Source organism: Plecotus auritus (genome assembly GCF_963455305.1).
Source record: "Plecotus auritus genome assembly, chromosome: 6".
In the NCBI taxonomy this organism is placed as follows: Eukaryota; Metazoa; Chordata; class Mammalia; order Chiroptera; family Vespertilionidae; genus Plecotus; species Plecotus auritus.
Window position 1 is genome coordinate 93361673 of NC_137773.1, and position 25324 is coordinate 93386996.

The following is a 25324-nucleotide window of genomic DNA, read 5'->3' on the forward strand; positions in this document are numbered from 1 at the left end:
TCTGCCTGGTTTTTAGGGCAGAGGAATTACTCTGTATGAGACTATAATGGTGGATACATGTCATTATACATTTGTCCAAACCCATGAACTGTTCAGCACCAAAAGTGAACCCTAGCATCAACTGTGGACTTTGAGTTACTATGATATGTCAGTGTAGGTTCATCAGTTGTAACCAATGTACCACTTTGGGGAGGGGGGCGGATATGATAGTGGGAGAGGCTGTGCATGTGGGGGAGCAGGGGGTTGTGGGAAATCTCCGTACCTTCTGCTCAATTTTGCTGTGAACCTAAACAGCTGGAAAGTTTTTCCTTAATTCTCTGATACTCCCTTTGAATATATGATTTTAGCCACCATCATAGCAAACTGTATCGTCCTCGCTCTGGAGCAACACCTACCTGACGATGACAAGACCCCCATGTCTGAACGGCTGGTGAGTGATGTCTCTCCTTTGCTTTTGTGGCAACTGATGGGGTGGTGGGAACAGAGGCCGCGCTTGGTCTTGGAGCCAAGAGCAGGATTGTGGACCCCCTGCCTGGGGAAGCATAAATATCATGAACACCAATAATCTGGGAAGAGAGATGCCTTCGCTGTCCATCGCCCACCTTTGCCCCCAACAAGACCTGGTGTCAACCAGGTGGGGTTGGGTGAGAGTGGTCACACATTGTTCATGAAAATGTCATATTCAAACCCAAATTCTTGTGAAAAATTTGGTCCATACACCAAAATACAGAAAACAGTAAAATGAACACCCTCCCACCCCCACCCCCCCGCCGGGAACCCATCATCCAGATTCAACAGTTGTCAAGATTTTGTTTCATTTGTATTTTCTGTCCTTTTTTTATTTTTGTGGTTTGTCTTGACCAACATTTCTTAAGGCAAATCCCAGACAACATGTCAGTTTGTGGTCAGATACCTAAGTTTGCATTGCTAAAAATACGGGTGTTTCTTGCATCACCACAGTTTTAAATTCACGCCCAACACAAGTAACAGTGGTTCCTTGGGGTCATCTAAGACCTAGTCAGTAATCACATTTCTATAATTGTCTCAGAAATGGCATTTCACAATTGATTTGTTTGAACCAAGATCCAAGCATGGTCTAGATTTTGTTATGTCACTTAAGACTTTTAATTTAGAGTAATACATTCTCTCCTGTCATTGCCTTATTGCAGAAACCAGTCCAGATGCCCTAAGGAGTGTCCCACATTCTGATTTTTGCTTGGTGGCTTATTTATGATGTCATTTAGCTGTTTCTCCATCCCCTGTGTTTCCTATACTTGGATGTCAGCTCCGGGGGACATCCAAAGTCCTCATTCAAAATTGCTCATTTGGTGAAACTCAGGCAGAGCTGAAAACTAGCATTAAGATCCTTCTTGACCCACCCCCACCCCCCAGCTCCTCGCTCCCTTCCTGGCATTCTGACAATACAATGGAGGAGACTTCTCTCCTTTCCGTCACTTTTAGAACTAGAACCAGTTGTATTAGCTCCAGGGTAGAGAGGGGGTTGTAAGAATCCTAATGGTTCCTAATTCATACAGTATGGATGGTCTAGTTATGCATTATAATGTGTATTCCAAGAAGATAGAACCATTCTAGCAAAATTCTGATTTCAAGACCTTTTTTGTTTTTGCTAAGTGAAGAGAGTCAATTGAGAGAATAGTAAGCAAATAGTAGTGCCATGGCGAACTGATAGACAAAAAAATGAAGGCAGAATGCAAATGATTGAAGCTTGAGAAACGTTATCATAACAGATGGGAAAATGTCCGTGCAGGGACTCTGATAGAGTGGAGCTTATAGCTTCCTTTCAACTATAGACCATCAGCTGGAAACCAGAGCTGGCGGGAGGTCCAGCGAGAGGTTGGGGGGGCGGATTGGGGGGGGGGGCAGAGGCACTGGCCGTTTGCCAGCAAGTGCAGAAATATTATTCCAATATTTTAGCAACCTGAACATCTGTGCTGGTGCATACCAGGTGAGAGCCATCAGAAATGTCAGATTTGGGGGTGAGGTCGGTGCACGGGGTCCAACCTCAAAGGCCTTGAGTGATGTGTATGACAAGTAAGTAGGCTAAGCCAGCGCTTTCTGGTAGGGTTTTCGGTGGTGATGGAAACGTTCTCCGTCTACACTTTGTAATATGGAAACCACTGGAAAGGTAGCTAGTGTGACTGTGAAACGGAACCTTTCATTTTATTTCATTCAAATTCATTTAAATCTATTTAAATGTAAGCAGCTAATGTAACCAGTGGCTGCTGTATTAGAGACAGCGCAGGTCCAAACAGTTCTACTTGGCCAAGTGGTATGTGAAGTTGACCAAAAGGAAAGAGAGAGGTTGTCTTCCCCTTGTGTCTGTTTCTCTTGCAAAAGCCTCCGGGCAAGAGAACTCCAGGAAGGATGTGGTTGGGGCCGGGAGCCTGGAGTGTTGCAAGAGATGAGGGGAGGTGGGTACAGATCTCCAGGTGGGCTGGCTGCCACTCTTGGCCTAGCAAAGACCTGACGTTACCCTTTCTCCCTTCCAGGATGACACAGAACCGTACTTCATAGGAATTTTTTGTTTCGAGGCTGGCATTAAAATCATCGCCCTTGGGTTTGCCTTCCACAAAGGCTCTTACTTGAGGAATGGTTGGAACGTGATGGACTTCGTGGTGGTGCTAACAGGGTAAGCGGAGTGTGCGGTGTTTCTTAGAATTACCTTGAATTCCAAGGACTTTGGAAATGTAGCAGCTGGTGTGGTCCAGGCTAGGCTCTGAGGAGGCTGAGCCTCCATGTTCTTCTGCCTTCTTTCACCCCGCCTCCAAATCTCGGCTACATATTACAGCAGATGCTTTCTGTTACAATTAGAATAATAGCTTATTAGAGTCAACTGCTTCCAAAGTGCTTTATGTGCATCCTCTCATTTAATCCTCACAACAACCCAATGAATTAGGAAATATTAATATTCCCATGTGACCACTGAGGAATCGGAAGCACAGAGAGGAACTTGTCTGAGATCACCCAGCTAGCAAGTGATGGAACTGGGGTTTGAAGCTGAGATTATGTGATCGCAGAAGTCATGTTTTTAACTCTGGTGCATGCATGGTCCTTTTGCTTTGCTTGGAGATGTCTTGCCCCTAATTTAAATTGGTTAATGTTTGTCGAGGGCTTTGGGGTGCAAGAGATGATGGTAGGACTCTGGAGAGGACCCGTCTCGATAAGGTATAGTCACTGCCTTCGGGAAGCTTTCAGATCTGTATACAAGGAACTATAGTTGAAAGGTGGATGTGTATACACTTTCCATCAGGGACCCTCTATAACAAAAAATCCAAAACTAGGTAATGACAAACACAACCAAAGTTTATTTCTCTATCATTTTAAGTTCAAAATAGCTGTTCCTCATTGGCAGGCTTCTCTCCTCCGAACAGTGGTAGAGGGGCCCGGGCCTAATAATGGTTCCTCATATTAACCCACACCTTCCAAGAACTCTGTGCTTATCTGCATCAAACCACAGAAGAGAAATGAGCATGGAAGGTGATACTTGGGAGGTTTATGAGCCCGGCTAGGACCTGGCACATATTCCAGTCATATGCCATCACTGCAAGGGAAGCTGGGAAATTTGAGACTGTGCATAGAGAGGAAGGCAGAAGGCAAATAGATTTGGTGAAAGGCCAGCCACTCTCTGTCCCAGACCTCAAAGCCCTGTATCAGATCCCAGTAAGGACATTACCATTTTGTGTTGATTTCTGCCTCCTCTGCCCACCCACTCCCCTCCCTCAAGCTAAGCCTGGCTCTTCTCTTCCAAGACCCCTCTTTGGTGGGAGGCCTTCCTTATAGTTCTCCTCTGTGGGGTCGCAGTCCTCTGTGGGTTCATATTTCTCTTCTAGGCTCTGTTGCTGCTCTCGGTCCTGTCTCTCTTGGCAGATGTCATGGGTCTTAGCACTCATACTGTGTTGGCTAGGCTCTTGCTATTCACGTTTTGAGAACATATGTTGCTCAGAGCAATGTTGCTTCTCACAGTAGGAGCTATGTCATATGGGGCTGTTTCAGTAGAGGCGGTCAGAGGTGAGAAGTCTGTTGTGAGGACTCTGGGATAGTTCTAGCAGGTGGGGTTTCCTAAGGGACCGCTGTTGGCTGTGCCCACAGTCCTGTGGCTTGAGACCTTAGCAGGTTCCAGGGACATGTCATGGCATGGGGCACTTCCCTCTTAGCTTGCTAGAAAACTCATCTGTGAAATAGCCCCACGGCTGACTTTGTTATTGTTGTTTAGAAACGTGTAATAAAAATAATCAGACATTCCAAAAAAGTAGAGGACAATAGAACAAATATCTGTGTATGCAAATACTCATTCAATGAATATTTAGTGTGTACCTACTATGCGCCAGGCTCTGGGACACAGCAGTGAACAAAATAGACAAGTCTCTCCTTTTGTGGAACTGATATTCTAGTGGTGAAGAAAGACAAAATGAATGAATGAATGAATGAAATATCTAGTGTGTGGATGCTGGCGAAGGCTACAGAGATATAATAAATTGGGGAAGGAGTGGGATGTATTATGGGCAGGAGAGCTAGAAGCCAGGAAAGATTTCATTGGGAGGGTGATATTTTAATGAAAATCTGAAGGAGGTGAATGAATGAGCCATGAAGATAGCTGAAGGAGGAGAGTGCCAGGCAAAGGAAACAGTAGGTGCAAAGGCCCTGAGGCTGGACTGTGTTTGATGAACAGTGGAGGCCAGGGTGGCTGGAGCAGAGTGATGGAGAGTAGAGAAGATGAGGGCAGGGAGGCGATGGAGCAACCTACCATCAAAATGAACCTTTCTAATACAGTTTAAGTCCCTGTGCCCCTTTTTCTGGCCCCATTCCTTTCTCTTTCCCATCTGAAGGCAGTTTCCTGAATTTTGCTTATTTCCATTTGTGCATTTACAGTTTGATTACATAAATATATAAGAAATACATACATATGGTACTGTTTTGCATGCTCTACATTTCTCTATAAATGTTTTCTTCTGCAACCTGCCTCTTGCACTTAGCATGAGATTAATCTGATTGACAAGATAAATCTTAGTATACTTAGTATACCTAGTATTTTGCAGTATGAACATTCTACCAGGTATTTATCCACTGGGGTTGTTTCCAGCTTTGGGCTATTTTGAACCAAGCTGTCCCCTCATTCTTGCAAGTGGATTTCTCTGGGGCATATACCCAGGAGTGGAATTGCTGAGTCGTGTACCATACACATCTTCAGCTTCACTAGATATTGCCAAATTGCTCTGCAAAGTGGTTGTGCCAATTTATGCTCCCCAGGGGGCTGGCTTTTGCTGGCCGGGGCTGGCTTGACCTTCCTGGCAGGAAGGAGCCTTAAAAAACCCTGTTTTTTGCCCTGGCCGGGTGGCTCAGTTAGTTGGAGCATCATTCCGTACACCACAAAGGTGTGGGTTCAATTCCCAGTCAAGGCACATACATAGGTTGTGGATTCGAAATCTGGTTGGGGCACACACGGGAGGCAACCAATTGATGTTTCTCTCACACATTGATGTTTTGCTTTCTTTCTCTCTTCCCCTCCCCTTTCCTCTCTCTTTAAAAATCAAGAAACATATCCTCGGATGATGATTCTAAGAAATACACCCTGGTTTTTTTTTAATAGCATGAAACACCTAGGGAAGCTCATATACTGTTGAAGCTCATATAAGTCTTACTAAGTGATCAGTACCATTCGATGGGGCAGTTTGCCAGTTGGATGTTTGTATCTGCTCCTTGATTACAACAAGGTGGTCTTTTTTTTCTAATTTTATGACATCTGATGAGCCTCTAGAGGAGAAATTATTCATCTGAGGCAGATAGATTCTGAGGATAGAAGCTCATAGTGGTATACGTGAATCCTTTAAAATTGCATGCAAATTTTTCTGACTTTTAGTTTTCATTAGATTCTCAGGGGGTCCTGGTCTTAAAACCACAAGGAATCATTGTTGTAGGTTTCTATTTCTTTCTTCTTCTATTCTCCTTTCCTGCTTTCTTTTTCCTGTATTTTTTTCTCTTGCTTTTGTTGCTTTTATTTCTCCAGTGATCAACCACCCTTCCTTATTGCCTGGTGGTTTTATCTCCTTCAAATTCAGGCACATAGCTCACATTTCATTACTTCAAATTTCAAGGGGGTATTTAGTCTCCTGTTGGGTTATAAGCTAGGAACAGGGAGATGAGTCTAAAAGCGCTGCAAACCTGGCTTTCTGCTCAGTGTTACTGGTGGGGAAATGTAATAAACTCTGAACTCCATGTTCTGGGGGGAGCGGACTCGAATGTATGAATTTGACATGGAGACAAAGATGATTTTTATGAGCACTTTCTGATTAACTCATTGTCTTCTCAAATTTCTGAGTAAACCATAGTATTAAAACACCATTTTTTTCATGGATTACCAAGGTTTTTCATGGATTACCAAGGTTTTTCTTCTTGAGTAAAGTTTGGTGGGAAAGATCTTACCCATAGATTTCTTTTGTTTGTTCTGTATAGCTCAAGGCCTCAGAGAAAGTCTAACTGTAATTTAATCAAATTCCTTTAAAGTGAACTTCCATTGTATTTGAAGGACTGAATCAAACTGAAAATGTGTAAGAGGAATATTTCAGATTCTTGGCTATACTTCTGAAATAACAGAGCTTTTACTGTAATGCTCAAATATATATGAAATCTGAGGGGTAAAATAATACAATTGTGCAAGTTGAGAAAAGAGCCTGAACATTGCCAGGGTAGGGATGAAGACAGTTGTTTTCATATTCTCGGGCGTAGCAGCATACATACATGCTTGGTAAAATAGATGGTTGCTAAGCTGAAAAGTGGTAATACTTCTGACCATCAGAGTGTCCTGGGAAATTCACTAAGCTGTTTAAGGAGATGGGGACCATTGCACTGACAAGAGAAAGTCAAACATTCCACTATGACAGGAAAAAAAAAATGGGCGAAAGAGATTTCCAGAAATGGGAGATTGACAGAGCCCAGTGGTTAAGACCTGGGCTTCAGAGTCAGAGGGATCACTGCCAGTGGTAAACTTGAACATGTGAGCTAATCTCTTTGAACCTCGGTTTTCTCGCCTGGAAAAAGGGGGATGATGATAGTGTCCACCTCCTTAGGCTGTGGTAGGGACTAGAGAGGCAGTATATGTGGCAATTGCTATGAGTGCTTCCTAAATGGAAGTTGGTGATCTGAAGAGGAAATTAAAACAAATTCCTTTGGAGGCATATGGTTGATGCTGCAGGTACTCCATTCCATATTCACCCAGCTCACGCAGCTGTGGTTTGTAGTTCTCGTGCAAGCTAACCTCTTTGCACCTCCAACGCTCTCATCTTTGTACATTGCTATTGGAGGGTCTTCTACAGGATGGCAGCTGCTTGTTCAGACCCCATAGCAGATGTTTAACACCCCCAGGAACAGTCCTTAACCAAAGACCAAGGGAGTCAGTGTATAAATACCCTGGGTTCCCCATTGCTCAGTAGAAAACTCAGAGGTGTGTTCTACAACTTCTCAAAGGGTCCTCTGCATGATAGAATCCCAGTTGCTCACAGTGAAACTCAGTCATCCATGCACCCTTTATCAACTTCCAGTTCATTCCTTATAATTCTGTGGATCACCTCCCTCAAGTCCTTGTCTTGCATCTGCTCTCCAAGGTTTCCAAACTAACCCAAGGAGCAATAGGTGGAAAGACTAGTGGATTTGCTGTTTCAGCACCACGGACAGCACTCAGCACACTTGATCGTATAAAGGTGTCCTTTTTCTGAGCTTCATCCCTCCCCCTAACTGAGGTGAGAGGGAGGGGGTACTTAGCAAGGGCCAGATGGCCCGGTGACGTTTTTGTGTGGCTGGAGAAGACCGTGCTGTTCGTCTCTCCACAGGTTTAGGGGCTGATTGAGGAGTTGTCCTCTTGAATTGCTATGACAAACTCCAGCCTGCCTCCAGAGAGGCATCTGGCCACTGCCTCTACAGTTTGCAGGGTAATGACTCCCTCTTTTCTCACCAGGGCAGGGAGGTGGCTGCCTGGCGGGCAGAGGAAATCTCAGTGGGACAGGAAGCAAGTGGGTACCTGGGGCCAAGGCAGAGGCTGCCAAGCAAGAGACACTGTGCCTTGCTTTGTGCAGGGAGGAGCTACGGGCCCTGTAGATGGTGTGTGTGACAGAGAGGACAGGACCCTAACCTTACTATCAGTGGGGTTGTGTCATAGAGTGCTGAAGCTGAGCTTTAGAGGAGAGGGAGTCTTAGGAATATGAAAGCCCCTCTTTTTCTTGACTTCGCTGGCTATATTGAAACCCATGGTGATCTCTTCCAATCTCAATGGTTTAAATACCTTCTATGCTCACATTTTCCAAACTTAACATTTCCAGCCTGGAGTTCTCTCAGAGTCCTCACTTAGAGAGGAATTCACTGGCACTTCACAATCTAGATGTCCAAAACGGAACTCCTGAGCATCTTCCTAATATTCCCTCTTCCTGTCTTCCTATGTCATTGGATGGCAGCTCAATCCTTCAGGGGACCTTGGCCAAAAATCTTGATACCTCCTCTCTCTCACACACACCCCCATGACCAATCTTTCTGCAAATTCTACAGGTTCTCTCTTTAACATACACTCGGGATCTCACTACGTCTCCCATCTCCATCATCATCTCTCAGCTGGGTTGTTTAAGCAGCCTCTGCTCATGTGTCTCTGCCTCCCCCCGCCACCCCCCCCCCCACACACACAGCCAGTTATCAACACAAGCAGCCAGAAGGATCCTTTTAACACATAAATTAAATCAAATCACTTTTCTGCTCACATTTCTCCCGTGGTTCCCATCTCACTCAGTGCCAAAGCCAAAGTCCTCACCATGGCCCACAAGAACCTGCACGATCTGCCCCCATCTCCTCCCGCCCTCTTCACCCCCTACCCTCCTCCTCACTCATTCAGCTCAAGCTGCACTGGGCTTCTCCCTGTACCATGATCGCCTCAGGCAAATTTCCACCTCAGGGCCTTTGCATTTGCAGTTCCCTCTGCCAGATATGCTCTTCTCCCAAATACCTGCTCACCTTCAAAACTTTACTCCAATGTTCCCTGGCCCCTTACCTACGATTTTAACACTTTCTGTTCTCTTTCTTCTATTTAGATTTTTTTCCCATGCATTACCATCTTCTGACAAACTAGATATTTCATTTATTCATTTCTTTGCCTGTTCCTTCCACTAGGTCAGCTCCATGAGGGCAGGGATTTGGTCTCTTCTGCTCATGATTATATTCCCCAATGTCTAAAATGTGCCTGGCACACTACTGTGTTCGGTAAAAGTTTTTGACTGAATGAATGAACCGATGGTGCCTGTGGCTTATCAATATTGAGGGCAGGTTTACTATAAAATAAACTGCTTCTCAAGGCAGACAGGCCCCTAGGGGCCTGAGGACCCATGGCTGTCAGTTGATCTAGATGAGACGGTGCTGTTGGGCGTGTTGACCTAACCATTGCATGTACTGTGGTTAGATATGCCTGCCCGGGGTTGTGATTCCACCCCAGGAGTTGTGGTGTGTCTTATGTCTTGTAGCTCTGAATACTAAAGACTTTGGGAGTCAGCTTTGTTAGCTACTTGGCATTAATAAGGTGGCACAGATTTGTAGGTTTGTGTGGAGGAGGGCGTGTCTGAGCCGGGGGGCAGGGGGGCGTGTTCTCGGGCCCACTGCGTCTGATTGTGCAGGTTGCCCATTTCACCAGGCGTTGGAGCATATTTTCTAAGGGTGTGATTCACTTACTTGTTAAACCTTCTTTGGAAACATCAGAGGCTCAAGAGCTTCAAATGCGTTACTCCCGAGAGTCCCTTCAGCCCTAGGAAGGTTTGATTTTAGAAGTCAATGTTTTGTTTGTTAGTTTTGTTTTGTGGAGGGTTTTTTTTTGTTTGTTTTTTAGAAGGGGGTTATACTGAAGAGGCACGGGGCACGGTTGTTTTGTTTTCACTCTTCATAGGCACATTTGAAGGCCACCCACGGAATTTCAGGACACAAAACTCTGGCATCAGGGACAGGAGGGAAACCTCAGACTCTAAAGCCCTGCTCTGGCCACTAAAATGTGGTTGATGCTGTTTCTCTTGCTTCATATTGGTATTTCAGGAATGTTAAATGGAATAATTGTAAGATTGAGGGATCAGACGAGGAGGTCTTTGTGAACTACACTGAGGAGTTTAGATGGATGAGACATTTTAAAAGCCAAAACTGGAAAGTGTGTAGCAAATATGACTTAACATAAAATCATTGGTATGTAATTGGTATACAAACAAAAAGAAAAAGGAAGAGTGTGATAATTAAACTGTGCGGTAATTTCAACCTGCCACACCACTTAATGAGCTTTTTTCCAAGGAAACTGCATGAGATGTGTTCCTTCTAGAACCCAGTTCAGTTAGGTGAGTTGGGAATGTTTTTCTCCGCAAGTAACAGACGAAGCAGCTAGAAGGGGTTTTAGCATTAAGTAGAGGGTTTGTGCCTTCTGACTTAGAATTCCATAAATCAGTGGACCAGAATTAGTTGAGTAGTTTAGTGATGTCCTTCCATCTTCCACTCCACCTTCTTTAGTGTGTTGGATTTTGACCTCATGCTTTGTCACCTCAAGTTTGCAAAATAGCTGCTACATCTCCACTTCTCACAGCCTCATCCATTACAGGAAAGTAATGGTGGGAAGAGAAAACTTGCATTGGAGGTATTTCTCTTATGATCTAGAAAGAAAAGTATTTCCCAAAAGTTCCCAACAGACTTCTTATTGGCTATGTATGGGTCACATGACTTTCTAGCTTCAGGGAAGATCAGAAACATGAATATCTGGCATTTTTGCCTTTTTATGGGAGGCTGGCTCTGCCTGTAGGTAAGCTGTGAGTGGGAAATGGCTATGGGGACAATTAGCAGTGTCTGTCACACATGGCATACTATTCTCAATCTTTTTGTTTTTTATTAATTTCAGAGTGGAAGAGAGAGGGAGAGAGAGATAGAAACATCAGTGATAAGAGACAATCATTGGTCGGCTGCCTCCTGCACACCCCCCACTGGGGATCCAGCCCATAACCTGGGCATGTGCACTGACCAAGAATCTAACCGTGACCTCCTGGTTCATAGGTCGACGCTCAACCACTGAGCCACACCAGCCGGGCTGTTCTCAAGCTTTTATATCACATATTACTGTACACATTATATACACTATTACTGTCCAGGCTTAAATACACAAAACAACGTATACTGTGCTTTATGGATGATTTACGGGTTTTTCAAGGGTATCTTTGAGTATATGCATTTTTCCCCCTGTGCACTGACTTCAGAACCAGAACGTAACTCTCCCATGTAAAACACAGCGTTACTTTGGAGATGTGGGTTCAGATCCTGACCCTGCCACTCCAAAGATGTGTGACTTGTGGGCAAATAATTTAGTCTCCCTAGTTCTTATGTTTAACTAGAGGCCCGGTGCACGGCATTCATGCACTGGGGGATGGGAGGGTCCTCAGCCCAGCCTGCGCCCTCTCGCAGTTTGGGACCCCTCGGGGGGATGATGACCAGTTGCTGTAACGCGCATTAACCACCAGGGGGCAGACACTCAACGCAGGAGCTGCCCCCTGACCTGTGGGTCCACCGTTTAGTCGATTTGCATATTAGCCTTTTATTATATAGGATGAGGCTCATGTTAATACTTACCTCATTGGGTTGGGGTGATGATGTAGAAATGATGCCAGCTTAACTGGAAAGACATCCACAAAGAAGTTGATTAAAGTTGGAAAGAGACTGAGCCCTATAGGCATGATGGTGGGACAGACAGGAGGCCAGAGTCAAGGAAGCACCTACACTTGGGGACCAGAGGGTAGAAGAGGATCGAGGAAGGAAACAGGAGATGCAGTGGACAGGGAGTTAGGGAGGGAGGTAAGCCTAGTCAGCTCTGTCCATTGCAATTGTGGCAGAAGAGAGAAGAAGCCCCCTGGGTCTTTGAGGCTTTGTAATTCGGAAGAAAAGAGTTATCCAGGGAGTTGGGGATGCATGAAACCTTGGTGGCAGAGGTCTAAGAAGAAAAGAACGCAGTAAGCCTGGCACTCCCCCATTTGGGAAGTTTGGCACAAAAAGGAAGGAAGAAATATTTGGTAGTTTCTACCATCTGTAATGGGTTAGGTCAGTGGTCGGCAAACTCATTAGTCAACAGAGCCAAATATCAACAGTACAACGATTGAAATTTCTTTTGAGAGTCAAATTTTTTAAACTTAAACTTCTTCTAATGCCACTTCTTCAAAATAGACTCGCCCAGGCCGTGGTATTTTGTGGAAGAGCCACACTCAAGGGGCCAAAGAGCCGCATGTGGCTCGCAAGCCACAGTTTGCCGACCATGGGGTTAGGTGGTTCCATTTGGGGAATTGTTTGATTTCCTGGGTCTTTTTCCTCTCCTTTGCAAAAATTTTTTCAGAAGGATGAGATGGCAGACATGTTTAGAAACACGAAGAAAATGGGCACCATGTATTTTGTGCCTCTCCATAAATAAAATTCTGGTTCTATCATACCAAGACATCTGGACAGATCCTCATGAAACATAGAGAATACATTTGGGATGGTTGTACTCTGGTAATATACAAGAAATTCACTTGAGAAGCTCCCTCTCTTGCAGAGGTAGGATATGATTCACCAGGGCAGCAGAAATTGAGACACGACTGAGTGATCTCTTCTTGGGAATGACATATCTGATGTATTATGCTTCCAGATGTGAAACTACATTAACAGGTACTCAGGTAGCGCCTTCAAGTTACAACCTTGCTCTGCAGCCCAGGGCATGAGCTCACTGGCTCTCTCAGCTTGCCCTACATTTAGGCTGAGCTGCCAGCCCAGTGTAGGCAGCTCTCGACGAGAGGGCAGCCAGGATACATACATGGAGTTTAGGACCATGGGCTTTGGAATTTGAACAGATACAAAACCCAACTCCACCGTTTCTAAGCTGTATATCCTTGAGTAAGTAACTGTACCTCCCCGAATCGTAGTTTCTCATCTGGAAACTGGGGATAATAACATTCCCTCTGTTGTAGAGTTGTTTTAAAGTTTAATAAGTTAATGTTTGCCATGTGGTGGATTAGATGAATGGATGGTATTTACCAATGCAGGGTCTTAAGAAAGAGCAAGGGATGTGGTGTTTCTTTGGGCCTCAGTTTCCTCATCTGTGAAATGGGAGTAATAATTCTACCTACTCAAAAGGTAGGATTCAATGAGTTAATATCCGTAAATCACTTAGAAACTGGCACAGAATAAATGCTCGTTGATATTAGCTATTACAAGACTAATAGCTATAATTATAATGATGATGATAATTATTACTACTTTTCCAGGCCCACTTCCAAAGACCAGTTAGTTAACTGTAGACAACATTTGCTCTTCTTAGTTGGGGACCCAACATCCAATTTGGAAAGACTCCCGCCTTTGTGTGTCATACTGCTGGATTACAGGACCCCAAATTTAATCTCAGGTTGAAGGTTGTGGGGTGAGGGTCTCCTGCCCCCCACCCCTTGGCAGTTAGGGCATGTGATTGAAACTCAACAGTCACATGCTTCCCCACCCAGGAATTTGAAAACAGAGTAAGTGACCCAAAGATGAAGAGATGGTTCTGGGTTGCTTTGTGGCAGCCTGCTGCAGTGGGGTCAGTCTGTCTGCATTGCTCCTACCCATTTTCTGAGCCACCTCCTCTGGCCTCCTATTGATTAACTGAGCTTCCTAAAAATCCCTTTTATGCTAAAACAGCCAGACAGATTCTGATGTTTGCAACCCAGAATCCAAACTGATCCTGAGACAAAGATTTGAGGGCCAGTTGTTTGGAGATCCCAGGAAATGTAGACTGGTGAATAGAGGACGAATACAGGGAACAGAAGGCAGCCAGTAAAGGTTGCATTAGCTAGCAAATGAGTCAGTGCTCTGGGCAACTGGCGCTTACTTAATCTCTCTGGTGAACGCAGAGGCTGAGTAGAACATGCCCCTCAGAGTTAGCCCTGCTAAGGAGCAAGAGAGCTGGGGCGGGGAATCCTCCCGGGGCATGAGCTCGTTGGCTTTCCCAGCTGGCCCTGCGTTCAGGCTGAGCACACTTCTGTGGCCAGAACGTCGGAGATGTTGGTAGTGAGCAATGCAGAACATGGGCACAGCATGGCACAGTGTCAGCCTGGCGGTTACACTTGCCTAAATCTGCCGCGAGTTGTTGCTCAACTGCTTAAGTTCCTGATGAAGCCTTTTGAGAATCAGTTCATCTCCAGGCATCAGCCATGAGAAGGAAATGAAGCTCATCCTGTTCTCCCCAAATAGGAAATGAGAACAGCCGCTCCGTGGGGAAGGGATGAATGAGCAGCAGCTGAAAGCCACACCCTGGACCTTCGGGGAGTGTGGGCTCCGTTGACATTCCAGAGACAAAGAACTCTCCTTCCTGGCCTCGTGGGCATAGGCGTTCTGTGCAGGAGACAGCAGGGATCAGAGCAAATTAAATGGCATAGAATTTCTGAAGCTAAAAAGCCAAACAAGATCTATGTGGGTTCTAGGTCCTGGGCTTGGAGGTGAGTTAGCAACATCTGTTATCATCTGTGACTGGCAGTGATGAGTAGCATTTGTTCCAGAAAGGGAGAGATGAGGAAACCAAACTCTTCTCACTGTGAAGTGAGCATGGCATCGTCAGGGTAGCCTTTCACTGAGTGTAGCACAGCAACCTGTATGTGTGTTCATGCCTGAAAAAGGAAGGAGAAATGTGGTTCCTAAGTCTCACTGTGGAGTCTTGTGTGACCTGGAAATGGGGGAATTTTTGAAAGATGCATTAGGAGTGTACTCAGTGGCAAGAAACAAAATCCAACTCATGGTAGCTTAAACCAACAGTGCTTACTTATCCTTCTCAAGTTACAAAAGCATTTTGGAGTGGGTACCAGTTGGCACTGGCTGGCATCTCTTTGATTCTTTTTGCCTTTACCTCGTGGTTGCAAAACAGTTGCTGGAGTTCCTAGCATCGTGTCCACATTCAAAGCAGAAAGAAGCAGGGATGAGATGACTCCATCCAGCTCTATCAACTTTTGTATCAGGCAAAGCAAAATCTTTCCCAGAAATCATCCATCAAGCGTCTACTCACGCCTCATGGACAGAAGTATGCCACATGGTCATCTCTAGCTCCAAGAGAGCCTGGGAAAATATTTAATTTTTCTAACCATTCTAGAGACTATTCTAACTTTTGATTTTATATATGACTAGAGGCCCAGTGCATGAAATTCGTGCATGGGGGTGGGGGCCCTCAGCTCAGCGTGCACCCTCTCACAGTCGGACATCCTCTCACAATCCTGGACCGCTGGCTCCTAATCGTTCACCTGCCTGGCTGCCTGGTCGCCCCTAACTGCCCCGCCCTGCCGGCCTGATCACCCCTCACTGCCTCTGCATGCCGACCTGATCACCCCTAACTGCCCCCCCCCCTGCCTACCTGATCGCCCCTAAGTAACCCCTGCTGCCAGCCAGGTCGCCCCCAACTGTCCCCTCCCTGCCGACCTGGTTGCTCCTAATTCCCCCTACCCCCCACTGGCCTGGTCACCCCCTTATGCCCCCCCTGCCGACCTGGTTGCCCCCAACTGCCGCCCCCCCGCTGGCCTAGTCGCCCCTCATGGCCCCCCTGCTGGCCTGGTCGCCCCACGCAGCCTGCTGTTCAGTTGTTTGGTTGACCCTCACTAACCGCCCCTGCCAGCCTGGTTGCCCCACGCAGCCTGCTGTTCAGTCGTTTAGTCATCCCTCACTAACCCCCCTGCCTGGTTGTAGGCAGCCATGTTGTGAGGGTGTGAGGGTTAATTTGCATATTACCTCTTTATTATATAGAATTGTAGGGTGGGTTTTATTTTTAAATTCTGTCTTGCCCAGCCAGTGTGGCTTGGTGGTTGAACATCAGCCTATGAACCAGGATGTCACTGCTCAATTCCCGATCAGGGCACATGCCTAGGTTGCGGGCTCAGTCCCCAGTGGGGGATGTACAGGAGGCAGCTGATCGATGATTCTCTCTCATCATTGATGTTTCTATCTCTCTCCCTCTTTTTTCCTCTCTGAGATACTATATAAAAATATGTATTGTTATAGCAATATTGTCGCATGGCAAACAACCCAGAAACCTATTGGCTTAAAGTGAGAAGCATTTGTTTAGCTCCTTCTGCAGGTTGGTGGCATAATTGAAGCTCACCTGGGTGCTTCATCTGGCCTCACTTGGGCTCTTCCATGCGTCTGTGATCAGTTATGGGATGTCGGGTGGCTCCTCTCTCCGGATGTTGGCTCCCTGTAGACTGGTTGGTCTAGGATGGCCTTGGCTGGGACCATGGTGCTCTGCTCCACGTGGTGTCTCATCCTCCAGCAGGCTACCTGAGGCTTGTTCACCTGGCAGAAGCAGGGTTCTAGGAGAAAGAAGTTCACAGGCCTCTGGACGGCTAGCTTCAGGAATGGCATGCCCTCACTGGCCACTGTTGATCAAAGCAAGCAATGAGGCCAGTTCAGATTCAGGGGTGAGACAAGAGACCCATCTCTTAGTGGGAGAAGCAGTACATCACATTACAAAGGGTGTGTATCCAAGAAGTTATTCATTGGGGTCATTGAGGCCCCACGTCCTGTCCCCTGCTGCATTCTGGCCTGGCTTCTGTTAGCCATTGGTGCGACACCCTCCCCTTCCTTTCATTCCTGACTCTTAGCAAGAAACAGGGATGATGACGTGTTACTATTACCGCATCATTCACAGTGAAAGGGACAGAAAATGCCAGCGAAGGTTCTGCTGAGAGTCCAGAGCCTGTCACACAGCCACCTGGGAAATAAAAGTGGGGAAGATTACACAGCCTCTTCAGAGGCCTTCAGCTTTTATCAAACCTAGACTGGATATCTGAGCTCTGAGCCCTCACGGGCAGTTGGAGCAAAAGAACAGATTTCTTGCCAGCCACATTGACCCGTAGTTCACAGCCACGCAGCCTGACTCTGCATGTCCACTGGGGCTTTTGATTTTGTTCTTTTTTTAAATGTCACCCGCTCCTGATCAGAGCTATATGGAAACCTTGTTTCAATTCTATTGCCTCGGGGGAGAGAGGCCAGGCTGGTGGGTATCTGATGGATAGCTTTTCTCCACCCTTCTCCTTCCCACCCCAACTCTTTCTTTTTGTTTGTCTTCTTTTTAAGCTATGCCTCTTCCCTCCTGCATTTCCAGGTTTGTGGAAACCCAGGCCATTGGGGGAGGTTGACCTCAGAGTAAGAAAATGAGCATTAGTTGAGCACCTGCTGTGTGCCAGGCCCTTTACGCACCTTAACACCTTCAAGCCTTCTCACGGCTCCATTAATATTGTCACAGATGAGGAAAACTCGACTTAGAGAGAAGTTACTTGTCTAAGTCACACAGGTAGGAAGTCTAGAGCCTGGATTTGGATGCAGATCTACCCCACTGCAGAGCCGGGCTTCCTTCTGTTTATTGCCTCATTTTAGAGGGAAAGATAGGGAAGGGGATCCCAGCTTCCTCTATCAGCAGCATCTGCTCATTCACCCCAGGACCTTTGCACATACTGTTGCCTGTGTCTGGAATATGCTCTCTCCTAGGTGAATGGCTAATTCTTACTCAGATACGATATTTAAAGTATTTAACATCCAAGGTGGCATGGGCGCACTGACTAATTAAAAAGGAGGCTCCCCCACAGAGTAAGTGGCTTATTTTGCTTTGGAAAACCTGTTATAATATAGAATTCATATCTTTAAATATTAAAACTATAAACCACATATTGAGATGCTTACACTCAGAAAGTTACATGGGAAGGATATCAGTTGGATGTTGTCTGTCTCACATTTATACAGTCATAAATAAATTCATTGACTAGAATAACAGGAAGACTATGAATACCATTTAAATTAATTGCATTTCTCTCTTTTTGCCCCAAGGTTACATAGTTGAATTTGTTGATGATAAATACCAGTTGGATGTGACTTCACTAAACGCACAGAACATGCATTTTTGAACACAGTAGTCCCCCCTTATCCATGGTTTCACTTTCCATGGTTTGAGTTACCATGGTCTACTGCGGCCAAAAAAAATATTAAGTGGAAAATTCCAGAAATAATTCATAAGTTTTAAATTGCATGCCGTCTGAGTAACTCGATGAAGCCTCCTGCTGTCCCGCTGTGTCCTGCCCCGGACGTGAATCATCCCTTTGTCCATAGTGTCCAAGCTGTAGACGCTTCCTGTCCATTAGTCACTTAGTAGTTGCCTCAGTTATCAATAACTCTTATTTTTACTTAATAATGGCCCCAAAGCATAAGCGTAGTGATGCTAGCAATTTGGATATGCCAGCGAGAAGCCATAAAGTGCTTCCTTTAAGTGAAAAGATAAAAGTTCTCAACTTAATCAAAGACCCACATTCACATAACTTTCATTGCTGCGTATTATTTTAATTGCTCTATTTTATTAGTTATTCTTGTTATGTCTTGCTGTGCCTAATTTATAAATTAAACTTTATCATAGGTATGTGTGCATTGGAAAAAACATTGTATATATAGGGGTCAGTGCTATCCACAGTTTCAGCATTCATTGGGGGTCTCTGGCTGTATCCCCCGTGGATAATGGCGGAACTACTTTTTTTAAATTGATTTCAGAGAGGAAGGGATAGGGAGAGAGATAGAAACATCAATGATGAAAGAGAATAATTGATTGGCTGCCTCCTGCACACTCCCTACTGGGGATGAAGCTTGCAACCTGGGCTTGTGCCCTGATGGGGAATTGAACCATGATCTCCTGGTTCATAGGTTGATGCTCAGCCACTGAGCCACACCAGCTGGGCCTAAAAAGTTTTTAATGAAAAGGGAAACACTTTAGCTTCGTAATAATTACATGAACAACTTTAAAACTTCTAGAAGTTAATTTAGGAGAATATCTTTGGGATAAAGGAATAATAAAAAGAAAATAAGCTCCCCTTTTGTGCCAGCACCATGGTGAGGTCTAGGGGTCTTAGAGGAGGACTGGGGTGCCGGGGGGCCACTCACAAACCCAAGGAAGTACTTAGTTTACTGATATTATCTCTGTCCCCAGAAAGCCCTCCTGACCTCCCATCCCCGGGCTCACCATGAGGCCCGCCTAGGTCCCTCTTTATGGGCATTGGGTGGCAGCAGTGTAATCCCTCCCACCATTGTTTTCTGGGCCAATTGTCAATCTCCTTCTTCTGGATGCAAAGACTGAACCCAGAGTCTAGTACAGACCCTGAGACTGCAGCTCAGTAAATATCTCTTAAATGAATAAATGGATGGATGGGTGGAGAGATGGATAAATGGATGAGTGAATTCATAGCTGGTGGTAGAGGGCACCCTGCCTTGTGGTAGGTTTGCTGAGGCATTGCTGAGGGATAGACAGCAGGAAGAACGGGATATCCTTAACCCAGCCTTGTTGCCCTGAAGCAGGAGAGAAGCAGCAAAGAAAGCCCAGATGCAGGAGCAGCCAAAATCCCCTACCAATGTGGCCTCCCACTGGGGCTGTTCCAGCCAAGGGCATTCTGGGAAGCCTTGGGCACCAAGAGCATTCAGGCTTCGAGAACACGGGGCCTGGGTGAACAGCCCCTAACTTCCCATTCTCTAGTCCTTTCTAAAGCAGTGGCAGAGACTTGCATGTTTTTAAATTGTAGGTTCAGTGGCAAAGTCCAGTGATCAAGAGCAGGACCCTGGGGTCAGACAGACAAGGGATTCCTCAGCATCCAGCTGTGGGACCTGCAGCCATTACAGTTAACACTGACCTTCCCTGAGAACTGATGCGCTGCTGGTGCTGTTCTCAACACTTCGGGTAAATTGTCTCATTTAATCCTCCCAGTGTATCTGCCTTGGTAGGTGCTGTCGTGTCCCCATTATACAGCTGGGGGGAAAGGACAGGCCAGGTTAGGGACTCGAAGAGGGTGGGTGGCAGGGCTGGGAGGTGAACCCCGGCAATTGGGTCCTGCCCTCTGACCTCCACTGCTCTGCTGACCTCTCGTGAACCGTTTGTCTCTCCGAACCTCAGTTTCTTCATCTGTAAAATGGGGCTTATTGTAGCTATTTTGCAGGGCGAATAAAGTTATCAGTAATAATGGTGATTGTAGGTATAATGCTTGCTGTGGCCAGGCTCTCTGCCCCAAGGACTTTACAAGGACCATCTCATTCAGTCCCTGCCTTCTCAGAAGGTGTGAGCTATTTTCATTCCCATTTCACATATGGGAAAACTGAGGCTCAGAAAAGCTAGAGGATTTGCCTCGAGCCACACAGCTTGGAAGGAGTGGACTTGGGATTTCAATGAAGAGGCCTGGCTTCGGGAACTATGCTCTTAACCAGCTGCCCTGGAGAGTTCAGCTGGATACATAGCAACCCTTCTCTCGCTAATAATAATTACTCATTTTCCACACACTTGTCGACGGAGGCTGTCTAAACCCTTTGCACAGATCACTCATTTGTGCCTAACAGTGATTCTAAAGTTGGGGCTGTGAGCACCCTCATTTGCGGATGAAATCCTGAGGCCCAGGGTCTGTCCTGTACCCCTCAGCTGGATCACGGTCACCCTCAGGCCCTGACCCAAAGCCTTGGGTACAAGCCAGTTTCCACGTCTCCAGGAGTCCATCTTCAGCTAATGTTTGAGGTATTGAATCAAGTATGACTCTGACAGAAGAACTCTGATCATTGTCACCCATCCTGCCTCCTTGTCCACTCGTAAAAGCGGCTTCGTCCTTCCAGGTGTTGGGACCCCAAAACTCAGGATCTCTCTCCACTCCTCTTTTTCTCAGCCCCCACCTCTAATCTATTGGGAAATCTTGTTGGCCGCACCTTCAGAATCTACCCATAAATCCCCCCACTGCCCACCACCTTCACGGCCCACCCTGGGTCTGGTCCCCTGTCTGTTCTCCCTGTAATAGCCGGAGGGTGCCTGGAGCTCCTAAGTTTAGGCACAGTCCTCTGCTCAGAACCTCTGTGGTTCCCACCTGACTCAGAAAAGGCCCAAGTCCTGCCCTAGCCAGTTTGGCTCAGTGGATAGAGCGTCGGCCTGTGGACTGAAAGGTCCTGGGTTCGATTCTGGTCAGGGGCACATGCCCGGGTTGCGGGCTTGATCCCCGGTAGGGGGCTTGCAGGAGGCAGCCGATCAGTGATTCTCTCTCATCATTGATGTTTCTATCTCTCCCTCTCCCTTCCTCTCTGAAATCAATAAAAATATATTTAATAAAGGAGAAGAAAGGCCCAAGTCCTCCCCGTGGCCCACAAGGCCAACATGCTGGGCTCTGTCTCCTGTCAGTCCTCGTCCTCCTAACTCTCCTCCTCACTCCCTCAGCTTCAGCCACACAGGCCTCCTCATTGTTCCTTAAACCCACCAGGCGAGGTCCAGCCTCAGGGCCTTTGCATGAGCTGTTCCTTCTGCATGTGCCTGGCACATGCTTCCCCAGGTCTCAGCATGACTCCACCCTTACTTCCTTTGGGTCTTTGCTCAAATGTCCTTCAAAACTGTAACTGCCACACCCCTCCCCTGACTCTCCCACTCCCTCCACAGCCCAGATGAGCTAATGCCAAACCACATTTATTTCTTTATTTTCATCTTGGTTATCATCTATCTCCCTCACTAGGATATCAGCCCCATGAGAATAGGACTTTTGTCTGTTTCGCTCACTGCCATGTCCCAGAGCCTTGAACAGGGACTGGCACACAGTAGGTGCTCAATAAATCACTGATGGAATGAATTATCCCAGAAAATACTCCAGGGGCATCCAGCCCCTGCCCTGGTTAGGTAGCAGGGTGCCCACCCCTGCTCAGTTCTCTGAGGCACTTGCCTCCTCCACCACATGCTATGTTCTGTTTCCTCCTGACCAGCTGGCCTCACTGTTCTTCCTTTTTTAGGAAATTTTAATTGTGGTAAAATACACATAACTTAAAATATACCATCTTATTTAAGTGTCCAGATCAGTGGCAGTAAGTGCATTCACACTGTGTATCACCACAATCCATCTCTAGATTTTTCTCGTCTTCCCAAACTGAAACTCTGTCTCCATTAAACACTAACTCCCCACTTTGCATCTCCTCTAGCCCCTGGCAACCACCGTTCTACTTCCTGCCTATGAATCCTGCTGCTCTAGGGACCTCATGTAAGTGGGATCAGACAGTATTTGTCCTTTTGTGACTGGCTTATTTGACTCAGCATGGCGTCCTCAAGTTTATCCGTGTTGTGGCATGTGTCAGAATCTCCTTCCTTTTTAAGACTGAGTACTATTCCATTGTATGGATGGACTACATGTTACTTATCCATTCATCCACTGATGGGCATTTGGGTTGCTTTCATCTTTTGACAATTGCAAATAATGCTGCTATGAATACAAGTATCTATTTGAGTTTCTGCTCTCAATTCTTTTGAGTGTAAACCCAGAAGTAGAATTGCTGGGTCATTGTTCTTACATTTTTGAAAAATCAAGACTAACTCCCTGGGGGCCCTGGAGGTCTCATTGACTAAAGCTTTCCTTTGACATTTTGAAACTAGAAATAGGGGTTAGGGGTACAGTGGGGGCAGATGGCTCTTGTGTCAGCTTTCTTTAAACACACCGGGAGGAACATGTGTGAAATCCCTCCCTCTTCACCCGTTCCTGTATCTCAAAATACCCCTTGTCTTGGGCAATGGCTGTGGCACCAGGAAGGCAGCGTGTGGCATCTGAGACACAGCATCGCAAGTGGCTGGGAGCCCAGAGAGAAACCAGGACAGGCGCGCTGGGGATGCGGACTGGAGATGGAGCTAATTTTAGTGGCTGAAGAGGCTGCAAGGGGAAGAGAGAGAGAGAGAGAGAGAGAGAGAGAGAGAGAGAGAGAGAGAGAGAGAGAGAGAGAGAAAACAGTGCCAGAGGCTTCGAGGAGAAGTTTCTGGCTAAGTCAGCCTAGGGAAAGTAAAAGTACCAGGCAGAGGACTGGGACCCAGCCCGGGTGTGGTGAAGCAAGTTGGAGGGTGTGAACCCCAGGGTCAAGGGGGACGAGTGGAATAGCGATGATTGCATTTATGGAAGGTTGGTCTGTATGAGGCACTGTTCACGCACCCTGACGACCACTGTATGAGAAAGACACATTATTATCCTCCATTTATGAGCAGGGAAACTGAGACACTGAAATAAATAACTTCCCCCATAAGAAGCAGGAAATGAGCCTAGAAGAGAGGCAAAGATACAGGGTTGAAGGAGAAACAAGGAAATATAAACAAGAGGGCTCTCAGGGCATATGAGTTAGCGGTGAAATTCGTGAGGGGGTCAGATTGAAGGGAAGAGTCTTGGTGGCAGAAAGTGGCCGAGCACGTGGATTTGGGAATCAAGGTGGATGTGGTGAAAATTCTGGTTCTTTCACTCACTGGCTGGGGGGCCTCTGTGACCCTCAGTTTCCTTATCTGGTGATGTTTCAGTGTCTCCCAGCATTATTGTAAGGATGGCATATGCTCAACAGGGAGCCTGTTCCAGGGTAGTTCTCAGTAAATGGTAGTCAGGGTTTCCATTATGTGTAGGGATGACATTGGCAGGTAAAGGAGAAATTCTTTATTCATTCAAAAGTCGCTTACTGAGCTCCTCCTCTGTGCCAGGCCCTGTGCAGTGGTCCACAAGACGGGCCTGTTCCTGCCCTTGTGGAACCTCCGTATAGCCACACTGCACTCAGCAGCCTGATAACTCTCTTACATTGTGGTAAAAATAACAACTAGCGCCCTAGCTGGTTTGGCTCAGTGAATAGAGCATCGGCCTACGGACTGAAGGGTCCCAGGTTCGATTCCAGTTAAGGGCACATGCCTGGGTTGCAGGCTCGATCCCCAGTGGGGGGCGTTCAGGAGGCAGCCAATCAGTGATTCTTCCTCATCATTGATGTTTTTGTCTCTCCCTCTCCCTTCCTCTTTTAAATCAATTTTTAAAAAAATATATTTTAAAAAAAGAAAGAAACCACCTTAAAAAACAACAACTAGCACTTAACTCTAAGCCAGGCATTCTTCAGAACCCTTTTCAAAATACCAACTCATTGAATCTTCACAATGAGCCTATACAGCGAGGTCTCTTATTATCCACATTTTACAAATGAGGAAGCTGAGAAGTTAAGGAACTTGTTGAAAATTACTTAATTGTGGTGAAATACACATAACTTAAAATGAGAGCAGGTGACAGCAGGTGAAATCAAGATATCAAGCACTACAGTAAGGACTCTGAGTTGCAAATTGGGCCTTGGACCCCACATCCCTGCCTCCAGTGGTTCACAGTGGGGAGGCTTTGGCAGGTGCATTTATTCCCTTTCCTCTTTGTCTGTATAAGGATAAACACCCCAAACCTCTTCCCTGTACACTGCAGACATAATTAGTTAAAAGAAGGTAAATGCTTTAGAGATGGAAATCACTGTGCTTTTTTCCCTGGGCATTGTTCCCTGCATGCTAATGCAGCACAGTGTCTTTCTGTTAGGCATTTTAGACCAAGTCTATTTTCCTCAAAATATTTTGCCAAAGAAAATTGCAAGTGGGAAAGGAATTCAGACACAGGCAGGGAGAGGAAAGCATTCTCTTGGGTTTAGGAGATAGACGGTCAGAGTGGTTAGGAGCATGGATCTTCAGTTACACAGATGCCAGTTTGCGATTTACTGCCTCCCAGTAAGCAAGATGCTGGCACTGTGTGTGCCTCAGTTTACCCATTTGTCAAACAAGGAGAGTAACTGTCCCTGCCTCTCTCTCTGGTTTACTGATTTTCTTCTCTAGTTATGTCTAATCTGCTGTTAACCAAGCCCATTATGTTTTTTATTCCTAGTATTAAATTTTTCATCTCCATGAGTCCTGTCTGTTCCTTTTCAGACTTGCTTCTTCTTTTGTAGTAGTTTTGTTTTTCTCCAGTAGGGTTTCCCAATCTTGGCACTAATGACATTTTGTGTGTTTTTTTAAACTTTAAAAAAATATATTTCTTTATTGATTTCAGAGAGGAAGGGAGAAGGAGAGAGAGTTAGAAACATCAATGATGAGAAAGAATCATTGATCGGCTGCCTCCTGCACACCCCCTACTGGGGATCGAGCCCACAACCCAGGCATGTTCCCTTAGCCAGAATCGAACCTGGGACCCTTCAGTCTGCAGGCCGACGCTCTATCCACTGAGCCAAGCCGGCTAGGGCACTAATGACATTTTGGGCTAGATAAAACCTAGCGGGGTAGTCCTGTGGTCTGTGCAGTGTTGAGCAACAGCCCTGGCCTCCTCCCACTAAATGCCAGTTGCATCTCCTCCCCAGGAGTGACAACCAAAACTGTCTTCAGATATTGCCAAATGTGCCTGAGGAGCAGAATCATCACCAGCTGAGAATTGCTCTGTAGGCATTTCAAGTGCATCTTATATTTCCTAAAATGTGATATTCAAAGAATTTGCTT

The 25324-nt window shown here is 46.1% G+C and overlaps 1 protein-coding gene across 3 annotated transcripts in view; it reads left to right on the plus strand.

Annotated features, from left to right (window-relative positions):
* CACNA1A (calcium voltage-gated channel subunit alpha1 A) overlaps nucleotides 1–25324 on the plus strand; it is a 309019-nt gene that overhangs the window by 124468 nt on the left and 159227 nt on the right. For 2 of the 3 annotated variants that reach the window (XM_080671829.1, XM_080671828.1), the window contains 2 exons: nucleotides 348–430; nucleotides 2511–2650. In XM_080671829.1, coding sequence (XP_080527955.1) covers nucleotides 348–430; nucleotides 2511–2650 — 223 coding nt within the window. Of the gene's footprint in view, nucleotides 1–324; nucleotides 431–2510; nucleotides 2651–25324 lie in introns of all 3 variants that reach the window. The other variant, XM_080671827.1, reaches the window with a different exon arrangement.